Genomic DNA, 11,256 nt, shown 5'->3' with positions numbered 1-11,256 from the left:
CTCTAGTTGCACTTCCAGCCCTGTTTGTGGCCTCCTATGGCTGCAAAAATGATAACGAGGAGGGTGGCATTACTTGGGATGCCCATGATCACTGTCTGGGTCACTGACCACACAAGATGTGTTCACCCAGGAGCTGCAAGGAGTAAAAAAACCTCTTGATGCATGCGAGCATTGCCATGGGAGTGCAGGGTCTGGACCCTACCTCCAGCACATCCATACTGTCACTCTTCAAGAAAAAGTTACTAGGGGCCATCACAGGGCTCCTTGCTGCCCTGATGCATCTGGTAAGGAAGGAAACAATCATTTGAGATCCATTTTGGAAAAAAAAATAATTTGGATCCTTCTGAATGCTGTAAGACCACATTAAATTATGGTCACCACAAGGCCTTATTTCTTCATATAAATATTTGAGATATAAGCATTCTCCCTGAATTTTTTTCACATTTATTAGTGAGTATCACAAATGTGTAGCCAGCTCCTTTTGTCCCTGTTACTGCTGAAATACACATAAATGTGAAAATATGGGCAAATATTTACAGGCAATAAATGCTGGGTGGAGTAATTAACTAGTGTTTCATATGGTTACAAACCAAAAACATCACATTTCAGCAATAACTTAACCCAGAAAAATTAAAACTCAGTTCCCTTACTCTTCTCACACCTAGCAACTTATTTTTTAGCCAATTAAGAAGTGGCAAATCCAGAAATGGGAGAACGAAGAAATTTTTCTCCCACAGTACATAATGAATCTGTGGTTTTTACTGCCACATGAGCTGAGGATACCAAACCCAGCGAGGCTGACAGGGTGCGGGTGTTTCTACGGACAGTGAGAATGGCCAGAACTGCAATGGTTATGAATGATGTGAATTTTGGAAGAGGGCAGACCTCCAGCTGTGGCTGCAAACCAATCTTTATATTAGGGATTAGGAAAAGAGTTACAGTGACAGCCAGGTTATCTGCTTACAAGGGAGTTGCACATACTTTCCACCTTCCACCCATCGCTGGAGGGACTGTCTGCAATAACTGTATGTTGGAGCTGGTTCAATTTCTTTTCATCTTCAATTTTTGTGAGCTAATCCCAGCTCAGCCACTCACACAAGCAACATTCACCCGTGTGTGCAATGTCTGAGCACTTGGAACATCAGCCTTACTTAGCAGAAAAAACCCCAACCATCCTTTTCTTCCCAAACAAGGCATGCAAAGAATAAACAGCATTCCTTAGCTCCAGAGCACACTGCCTAAGGAATAGAGCTGGGGACAAGATGAAAAAAAAAAAAACCATGCAAGAGGCCTAAAAGTGTCTGTCATAAATAAAACTAATTAACAGGCCTCTGAGCAAATGCAAAGGCCAACAGGAAAATAACATAAACACTGCTGCAAAAGTTCTGCATGCTGTTCCCCGCAAAGCATCAAAGCCGTTGCTCCTTGCACAATCAATATGAAAGTGATACAAAAAGCAACTGAAAAAGAGAAACAGAAGACAAAGGGAAAAAATGACTGCTCCTAAAGAAACAGAGGAACTGCCCAACTTAAAACACAGTTTCTCCTTTATTTTATTCTAAAATACTATAATTATAAGCCAATAAATGAAGGGGGAAAAACGTCAGAATCAATGTAAAAGATACTAGCACTTATCAAAAACACAGCAGGCAACTGTTTCTTCCAGTGATCTCCTAAATAATTTATGCCCAATATAGAGAAGCCAATCTTGGGAATACACCATGCCAAAACAGTCAAGGGAACTGTTTCTCCCATCACCCAGATGCAAAGCACAACTCCAGAATAGAGGCACCGGCCAAAAGCTTTGTACTTAAACCCCAATTCCAACAAACAATAACAAAATGAGTCTGGAGGAGCTCAGCTACAGAGCAACTGTGGTCCAGAATGTTGGGTGGGATCCTGCATCCCACAAGATAGCCCTGGGCACCAAAAATGCCCTTTGCAGGAGCCAAGCACCCTGAGCCTGCCCCGCCACCCAGCTGTGTTCCACTCCAAAAGCACTGTGTTTTTATCTTATTGCCAACTTCCAAGGGAATACAGTGGCTGATATACAAAGTGTTGTAAAGAATAAAACAAGGATTTGACTTCAGGTATCACCTGGGGATGAACCTCAACGACTCCACACACAGGCCCTATGGAGGCACAGGTGATGCCCCACCTGTAACATGTGGCACAGACAATTTGTGGACAGCCCTGGTGAGGAGGGAGAGCGCAGCAGGACCAGGGCCAATGGGGTGGGGTGACACATGGGGACCACCCAACCCTTCTGCCACCATTTTCACTCGATATTCCCAAGGGAGGGAGCATGCTCCAGCACTGGCAGTGTTAGCTGCGTGAGGTTGGGAAAGACAAAATCAAAAATGTTTAATAAACAGATGGAGAAACATAAAGAAAAGCAAAATGAGAAGTAGATTAACACGGGCCAGAGTCAGGTATGACTTCCGCACAATCCTGGATGAGATACAACCAAAACCAGGGTTGTTTAGGCCCTTTATTTGCCTTCTCTTTGTTTTGTGCCAAAAGCTCTGGTGTAACACATTCCAGTTCCTTTCTGAAACTACAAAGGCTACAAACCCACTTTTCCCAGTAACTCCTTCTAGGTCTGTGTCCCTCCCCTGTGCCCAAACATCAGACAGGCCCTTGTGAACAGCCCCTTCCTAGGCCTGGTCAGCCTTGAGAAGAGATAACCGAGAGGAGACCTCATCAATGTCTGCCAGTGTCTGCAGGGACGCTGCCAAGAAGATGAAGCAGGCTCTGCTCAGTGGTGCCAAGCAACAGGGCGAGAGACAATGAGCACAAACTGATGCACAGAAGTTCCACCTGAGGATGAGGAGAAACTTTCCTGGGCAGTGACTGCACACAGGAACAGATTGTCCAGAGAGGCTGTGGAGTATCCCCCACTAGAAATATTCTAGAATCATCTGAACACAACCCTGCACCCTGTGCTCTGGGATCATAGAATGGTTTTGGTTGCAAGGGGATTTTGAAGATAACCCAGTTCCAGCCCCTCTGCCATGGGCAGCGACACCTTCCACAAGACCAGGAGCCCCTTCCAACCCGGCTTTGGACACTTTCAGGAATGGGGCAGCCACTCTCCCTGGGCAACCTGCAACCCCTCTGCCATGGGCAGCGACACCTTCCACAAGACCAGGAGCCCCTTCCAACCCGGCTTTGGACACTTTCAGGAATGGGGCAGCCACTCTCCCTGGGCAGCCTGCAGCCGTGGCTCTGTGGTGGCCGTTTCTGTGTTTGTGTGGCCACGTTGCCCGGTCTGTGGCCAGACCCGCTCCCGCCGTCCCCCAGCGCCCCTTCACCCGCGCCTGCGATGCCGCCGCCAGGGGTCGCCCCGCGCCCGCGCCGCCTGCCCGCCACGGGCCTCCGGGCCGCCAGGGGGCGCCGCGTGACGGAAGCGGGCGGCCGCTTCCGCCCGTCGCGGCTGAGTCACTGCGCCGCGCCGCCCTGCCCGCCCGCCGCCGAGAGCCGCCCGTCCTGTCGAGCCCCAGCCCCGCGTCCCCCGGCCCGCCGCCACCGCCATGCCGCTGGAGAACCTGGAGGAGGAGGGGCTGCCCAAGAACCCCGACCTCCGCATCGCCCAGCTCCGCTTCCTGCTCAGCCTGCGGCCCCGCGCGCCCGACCCCGCGGCGCGCGACGAGCTGATGGCGGCGGTGCGGCTGCACAGTGAGTGGGCCCTGGGGGAGGCTCTGGGGGTCGGGTCTGTCTGTCTGTCCGTCCGCCGGCCCCCGGGCTCCGACCGTGTGCCTGTCGGGCAGCCGTGTAACTGTCTGTGGGCATCGATCCCCGGGCAGGGGGTTGTGTACACGTCCCCCCGCAGTTCGGCATCGCTCTGCCCCGGGACTGACTCCCCCGGGGCACGGACAGCTCGAGAGCAGCGGGGCAGGGCGAGGGTTGGACGTACCGGTGCCGTGCCCTGTCCCCAGCTCCGGCCACTCTTACGTCGTGCTGGGCTTGTAAGAGCTGTGAGTTGAGCACCACGGGCTGCCGTGCTCACAGTGGGATAAAGAGAATCATAGAACATCCTGAGCTGGCAGGGACTCACAAGGATCATCAAAGCCCAACTCTTGGTCCTGCACAGGACACTCCCAACAATCCCACTCTGCCTAGAGCGTTGTCCAAGTGCTCCGTGAGTTCTGTCAGGCTGGTGCTGTGACCACTGCCTTGGGGAGCCTGTTCAGTGCCCGACCACCCCGTATGGGAAGAACCTTTTCCTGATATCCAACCTAAACCTCCCCTGACACAGCTCCATGCTGTTTACTCGGGTCCTGTCGCTGATTTCCAGAGAGCAGAGATCAGCGCCTGACCCTCTACTTCATCTCACAAAGAAGTTTTGACAGCTTTGAGGTCTCCCCTCCGCCTCCTATTCTCTTGGCTGAACACACCAGGTGACCTCAGCTGCTCCTTATACATCCCCTCCAGACCCTTCATTGTCTTCATGTCCCTCCTGTGGATGCTGTCTAACAGCTTAATGTCCTGCTGGTGTTGTGGTGCCCAAAACTGCACCCAGAACTCGAGGGGAGGCCACCCCAGTGCCAGGTACAGAAAGTGCAAATGGGAGCAGTGTAAAGAGCAGTGATGAAAAAGGATCAGTGAAAGGAAGCACGAGGGGCAAGGCCTGCAGAAACAGTGGCTGTGCTGTGTCTAGATTCAGCAGGTACCTGGTCACAGAAGGGGCATCTGTGGCATTGACAGTCATGTTCTTCTCAGAACAAACACATTCTCATTGTAGCAGTGAACAGCAGAACCCTTCCTGCTTCTCTTTTAGACATGGCTCCATACTATGAAGCCCTGTGCAAGTCTCTGGAGTGGCAGATGGACACGGATCTGCTGAGCAAAATGAAGAAAGCCAATGAGGAGGAACTGAAACGTCTTGACAATGAATTAGAGGATGCAGAAAAGATCTTGGGGGAGAGCGAAATCCGGGATGCAATGATGGCCAAGGCTGAGTACCTCTGCAGGATTGGGGATAAGGTTGGTGACAGCAGAGGCTTTATGGACTCGTAGAAAATGCTGCATGGGAACCCTGTTAGCTGGGCAGGTCCCACTGAGGGCTGGAGGATGTGCAGATGGTTTTCTCTATGGCACAGCTCACACATGCCTGGCAGATAGGGAAGGGTCTTATTGAAATTTAAATTATCTAGAAAAAAAGCAGTCCTTGAAAGAAAACATGTTTTTTCTTGACAAGGGGAAAAGTTTGCAGATACCATTATTCACTTTCCTTGCGCCTTTAGACTTTACCAAGCTATTTAGATCATACTGCTGAATTTCAAGTTACAGAGTAGATTTGCATAGTCTTTAGCTTTAAAAGATACATGAGGAACAGCTTTTCTAACTTGATTTAAACTTGGATATGTTAAGATTATTCAGAATGCATAATGTGAAAGTCACAACTACCAGTGGGAGACAACACGTGTTCTTACAACAGGTGTTTTGTCAATGTTCTGGGTGCTTTTAACATGCTTACAGTAGAAAATACTATTTTGCCAGGAGGGAGCTCTGACTGCATTCCGCAAGACTTACGACAAAACTGTGGCCCTGGGACATCGTCTGGATATCGTGTTCTATCTGCTAAGGATTGGCTTGTTTTATATGGACAACGACCTCATCACACGGAACATTGAAAAGGCAAAAAGGTACTGCTTGGGTTTTCTGAGTGCACTAAAGCACTTTTGAAACAAGCTGTAAAAAAAGAAATGGAAGATAAATACCTTTCTGTCCAGAAATGACTGGGACTGGTTGTGAGAGAGAATCATAGTGATGACTGGGTGTTACCTTGTTTTAGAGCACTTCCTACTCCTGGATTTTTTTGGTGGTGGGGAAGAGAAAAGAAAGGTTAAAATTTTGTGGTAGCTGTTTTCTAGCAGCTGGCTCAATTTGTATTTGTAACCCAGCTCCCACTCCCACTTTGGGTGTGACTGGACTGTGCCAGCTGAGTCCAGCTGCTCCCAGTGGCACCCAGCTGGCTCTGTAAAGAGGGAGTTTTTCCTCTAAAAGCAAGAGTGGCATGGTGTGTTTTGGTGCCACTGTCCTTACCGTGTTCCCACTGGTAGCTTCAGTGTCTCTGTGCTCCCAATGTTTTGAACCTCAGCAGTTCCTGTAGCAAGCTGTGGTTCCAGTCTCTCAGCTGCTGCCCTGAGACACCAAGGCAGAGGAGGTTCCCACTTCCTTTGTTGCCTTCTCAGCAGTTTTGTCTCACCCATGCCCTTCTTACAGCCACACCAATTTTGTGCTGATCGTTAGAAAGTGGCAACTTGTAATTTTTTTCTATGCTGCTGGTTGAACAGCTTTGATTTTAGCAGCAAAGGCAGCGGAGATCTGTTGCCACAGTCCAGGCTGACAGTAATCACATAATGACCTGCACATCTACAGAGACTGTTGTCACAGCTGAAGAGGCCATAAACTTTTCCTTTCAGCTGAAACTTGTACTGTGTAAAAGCCTCTTGCCTCTCCTATCCCAAGGAAGCCACTTTCCTACACCATCAGATGTACAAAACCTGGGCTGTTTCAACAAGCTGTAACATAAACCAAATTATTCTTTCTCTAATCTCGTGGTATCAGTTGATTTGTACTTGTTTCATATAACTTATTACATGACACGTTTACATAAGTAAATATTCTTTGTTCTATTTTAAGTCTAATAGAAGAAGGAGGAGACTGGGACAGAAGAAACCGTCTCAAGGTGTACCAGGGCCTTTACTGTGTAGCCATTCGAGACTTTAAACAAGCAGCAGAGCTCTTCCTTGATACAGTTTCCACGTTTACATCCTATGAACTGATGGATTACAAAACCTTTGTAACATACACTGTGTATGTCAGCATGATTGCCCTGGACAGGCCTGATCTGAGGGAGAAGGTAAGGAAAGCATGTGGAAACACTGGTGCAAACTGACAGAGCCTTTCCTTAACCTGTTCATCTCGAGGCTGAAAGGGATGGTGGTTAAAGATGTGTGTTTGCTTTCAGGTGATTAAAGGAGCAGAGATCCTGGAAGCCTTGCACAGTTTGCCAGCTGTACGGCAGTATCTCTTCTCTCTTTATGAATGTCGTTACGCAGCCTTTTTCCAGTCGCTAGGTAAGGCTGAGTTATGTCATACAACACTGTCTCAGGTGTTCCAGTTATTTGTTTCAGATCATAACACAACTTTTTTGGAGTAGCTACAGTCTAGAACTAGAGCTACATGCAGAAAAAACAAACTATAGAGATTGTTTTTAACAGTCATCTAAAATTTTCTGCTTTGATATTTCAAACAAAGAAAGACAAATTTCTCATCCAATGAGCCTTGCGAAAGGTCACATCTGATTAGGTGAAAAAACATTTTGAAGATGACTGTGAAACACCATCTTACCTGAAGAGCCAAATCAGGAAAGCTTTGAAAGGTTTTATCTTCATAAGAACCTATAGGAATTGTAGTCTAAAGGCCCTCAAATCTCAACCTGTATGAGACATTACATAGAAATTTTTCAGTGTTGTTCTCATTGGCTTTCTGCTCTGGTTTCTGTGTAAAAGGGCAACACCAAAGAAAAGCTTTTCAGAAAACCCTCATTCTTGCCAGTTCTCAGACTGCTTGTTTTTCTTCTGTGAAATCTGGAATACAAGAAAATGAGATATTTAGGAAAAGCAAGGAAGAACCCTTGATTTTGTGGAAGACTAGGCCTGATGAGACTGAGTTAAAGGGCAGCATCTTCCTTTTGCCGGCCTCATCCCAAGCCAAGAACTGACATTGTCAGGGAAAAAGTTACTTAAGTGCCTGGAAATCCTTTTAACTAACTTAAGAGCTAGTAGCAGATAATTTATTTTATTTCCTTATACAGGTTTGGGTATGTTTTTTCAAGTAGTTACATACCAAATTCTGCTTGTTACCCAGCTCCAGGCTGCTCCTGTGGGCAGCAGATCCAGCTCTTGCCTTCAGTGAGGTCTCACCCCTGAAAGAAGGATGCTGTGCTGATTACAGCCTCTCATTAGCTCTGCCGCAATGTTGTTTGCATATTCTTACTGCTCCTGGTTCCAGAACTGATACAGATTACATGAATTTACTTCTCTTTAGTGCAGAATCCCTTTCATATCTTGAGGAGTGCAAGAATACAATGTAGTTATGGTCTCACATATTACTTATTAACTGGTGCCGTGTTTTATTTACATAACTGATATTTGACATTTCTTAGAAATTACTGATTTTGTTTTTATTTTGCATCTTCTTTTCTTTTCTTTTCTTTTCTTTTCAGCTATTGTAGAGCAAGAGATGAAGAAAGACTGGCTGTTTGCACCTCACTACCGGTACTACGTGCGGGAAATGCGAATCCACGCCTACAGCCAGCTTCTCGAGTCCTACCGGTCCTTGACGTTGGGGTACATGGCAGAAGCCTTTGGAGTCAGTGTAGAATTCATAGATCAGTAAGTTCTTTGGCTTTTTCAGTTCATAGAGATCTCCCTTTATGCCTTTTAAATATTTATGATGATCTCATTATGAGTAAAAATCTTTGTTCACTCGTATTCTAAATACGCCAAGTTATGTTTCTATGGAAGAGTGTGAGAAGCTGGTATTTTATTAATTACTTTGTTCTTTATATTGCTGTATTTATTGACCTCCATGTGCTATGAAACTTTAGAGGATAGCTTAGTTCACAGCTGTACAAAAACTGAGCTGTTCCAACTTTGAGGATCTGCACATTTTTTGTATTCTGCCAGTCTCCCTCTCTCATTTTGCTTGGTTTCTTTTATGTGTAGAGGATCTGATGTTTTTCACTTAAATCAAACATACCCTGGAGTCCCAATTTGAAATCCTTTTCTAGAATAAAATATAACAGATTTAGATTATGATAAGAACTAATTGATGAGAGAAGTGAGAAACTGACTTACTCTGTGTACATGAAGCACATTATTTCAAATGCTTTCACAAGAGTTATTCTTGTTTCAGAGAGGTTTCAGATTTTCTAACATAGAAAACTTACAGAAATATTAAAATGCTTGAAATACTCAGAAATTAGTGTTTCAAGTGAAACCAAATACCATTCAATTCAAAGGTAATTTTTTTGAGTCATACTAATTCTTATGCTTTCCAGTAATTTGAGTTGTAACTTGTCTTACTGTTGAGCACAGAAACATTTTCTTCTACCATCAGTGCTGTAGATCACCAGTTGATTAAACAAAACAATAACAATAAAATTTTTAAAAGCATTTGAAAAAATTAAATATTATTGAGATACTTTTCTAATTAATTTCTAATTAATTGACTGGCATGCCAATGTTTACCTCAGGATAAATTCCAAACAGGCACACTGCATGACTGCTGCCTTTGGATTTGAAGAGTAGTTGGTACAAAGCTCAGTGATAAGTTTCACTAACTCAAGTACAACACTTTGGCCTGAGAAGAAAGAACTAAGAGGTTCAGGTCAGGTCAACGAAAATGATTATTTTTGGGTGCAATGTCCAAGGCTTAGTATGATGAGGATGCCTAAGATACCTTATGAAGATCCGTAGGCTGTTGCTTCAGAAATACAGCAGCAGTTTCAGTGCTCTGAGGTCTGCAAGTCCCTGGAGAAACCAGATTTAACCAACTTTCTTTTTTCTTTAGGGAGCTTTCAAGATTTATTGCAGCTGGGCGATTGCACTGCAAAATAGACAAAGTAAACGAGATTGTAGAAACTAACAGGTATGTAATAGTTCCTAGAGGTAGTTTTTGACAGACCAGTTGAATTCTGTATGTTTTGATGACATTTACTACAGAAATGTTTAGTGCCTTGATGTAAATAATATTCTTAGTTCTAACCCCTTTTTTTTCCCCTATGATTCCTAGGCCTGATAGCAAGAATTGGCAGTACCAAGAAACCATCAAGAAAGGAGATTTGCTGCTAAACAGAATTCAGAAACTTTCCCGAGTAATTAATATGTAATTTTTTTAATGCAAGGGAATGCAAAATTTAGATGTTTAAAACATTTTGGAAGTAACCTATAAATATATTGTATAACTTGGTATACTATAGGGAAAAGAATAACTAGCAAGGAAGGTAGTGTTTTAACTTTCCACTTCATTATGTACACACTGTTCTGTTCTGGTGTATGGAACCCAGTTCATTTATTAAATGTATGATACCATTGGTGATCTCTTGTAATAGACTTTGTTCCTTTCCTTGCCTGTGTATCCAGTGTTCAGTATTGAACAGCAAACCTGTGAACACCAAGAACCTATGGCCATTTTATGCTTGCTTTTTAAAAACTTCTGTATTGGAATCGGAGGTGAAAACAATCAGTAGCATAATAGTAAAGTGGCCAAAAATTTTAGTAAAGAGTGCACACTGTCCAGATAGGACAGTCTTGTGATGAAGGGATTACAGCTTAAGGGAGAAGGAATAAGGATGCAAGTGATTGGGGTGAAGCAGTAATACAAGCACAGAAACTGCGGGACTAAAACTTTGGGAACATCTATAACAAAAGTAGCCTCCCTTTATTTTTTTGCTAACTGTTGAAACGGAAGTCACCACGTGAACAAAGCATTACATTTGTAATTATTGCCTGAGTTAGATTTGCAGATGTCAGCGATGGTGGGAGCTGTGGAAGGGACTACTGCAGTTTGACAGAACTGATCAAGTACCACAGGGGTTACGTTACAGTTCCTTTCTTCACAGCTGCTGAGGAATGAGTGTCTCACTAGGTTGCTGCCATGCTGATGACATATGGTTTCTGGCATGGCAGAGCCTCCAGCAGCAGCTATTTACCCTGCTGGCCTGCCTTGAGGGGTTTTTTCCCTCCTCTCAAAGAAGGTCTGTGGGTGAGTTCTGTGAGCTTTCGATGCCACTGCATTTGGAACAGAACCCATTTACAACCTGCATGCATTGCAACTTCAGTGCTGGAAGGAACCCCAGCAGGTAGAGGTACCCAAAGAGCAATCCAAGCGAAGCTACCGTGCCACAGACAGGACAGTATGGAATTTCCCCTGCCCACCCCTCCCACTGCAAGATCATAGAGGGTCTCCTGTCCTGAAATCACTGCTGCCTGCCTGAGGTTGGACTCCTTGGTGCTGAGGGGCCATTACTATTCTCTGATGAACTGTTCTGAAACCTGAAATACAACCTCATGATTTTTGGTTTTCTTTTACTACTTACTGGAAACTGTTTTGGTTGTTTCTCTCTCCAAGAAGCAGCTACTTAGCCAGAGTTTAAAGATTTAAATTTCAGACAGTACTAATTACATGAAAATCTGCTCTTTCTTCAGAATAGGCAGAGTAATAAACAAGAACTCTAATTTA

General features: G+C 45.0%; 1 protein-coding gene across 1 annotated transcript; it reads left to right on the top strand.

Annotated features, from left to right (window-relative positions):
• The first annotated feature begins 3,439 nt into the window (after positions 1-3,439).
• Positions 3,440-11,256, top strand: PSMD6 (proteasome 26S subunit, non-ATPase 6). Its single transcript, XM_069028080.1, has 8 exons — positions 3,440-3,678; positions 4,781-4,986; positions 5,503-5,648; positions 6,649-6,868; positions 6,977-7,085; positions 8,237-8,405; positions 9,586-9,663; positions 9,808-11,256. The coding sequence occupies exons 1-8, from the start codon at positions 3,534-3,536 to the stop codon at positions 9,902-9,904; spliced, it is 1,170 nt and encodes a 389-aa protein (XP_068884181.1). The 5' UTR covers positions 3,440-3,533; the 3' UTR covers positions 9,905-11,256.

The sequence above is a fragment of the Aphelocoma coerulescens genome, chromosome 12 (assembly GCF_041296385.1).
Source record: "Aphelocoma coerulescens isolate FSJ_1873_10779 chromosome 12, UR_Acoe_1.0, whole genome shotgun sequence".
NCBI classification, from domain to species: domain Eukaryota; kingdom Metazoa; phylum Chordata; class Aves; order Passeriformes; family Corvidae; genus Aphelocoma; species Aphelocoma coerulescens.
This window is presented reverse-complemented; position numbering and strand designations above follow the sequence as displayed.

Excerpts from the sequence above, each read along its gene's own strand:
- PSMD6 (XM_069028080.1), top strand. The coding sequence starts at position 3,534 with ATGCCGCTGGAGAACCTGGAGGAGGAGGGGCTGCCCAAGAACCCCGAC. Across the intron at positions 7,086-8,236 it reads AGCCTTTTTCCAGTCGCTAG|CTATTGTAGAGCAAGAGATG; the intron begins GTAAGGCTGAGT and ends TTTTCTTTTCAG. Across the intron at positions 8,406-9,585 it reads AGTGTAGAATTCATAGATCA|GGAGCTTTCAAGATTTATTG; the intron begins GTAAGTTCTTTG and ends TTTTTTCTTTAG.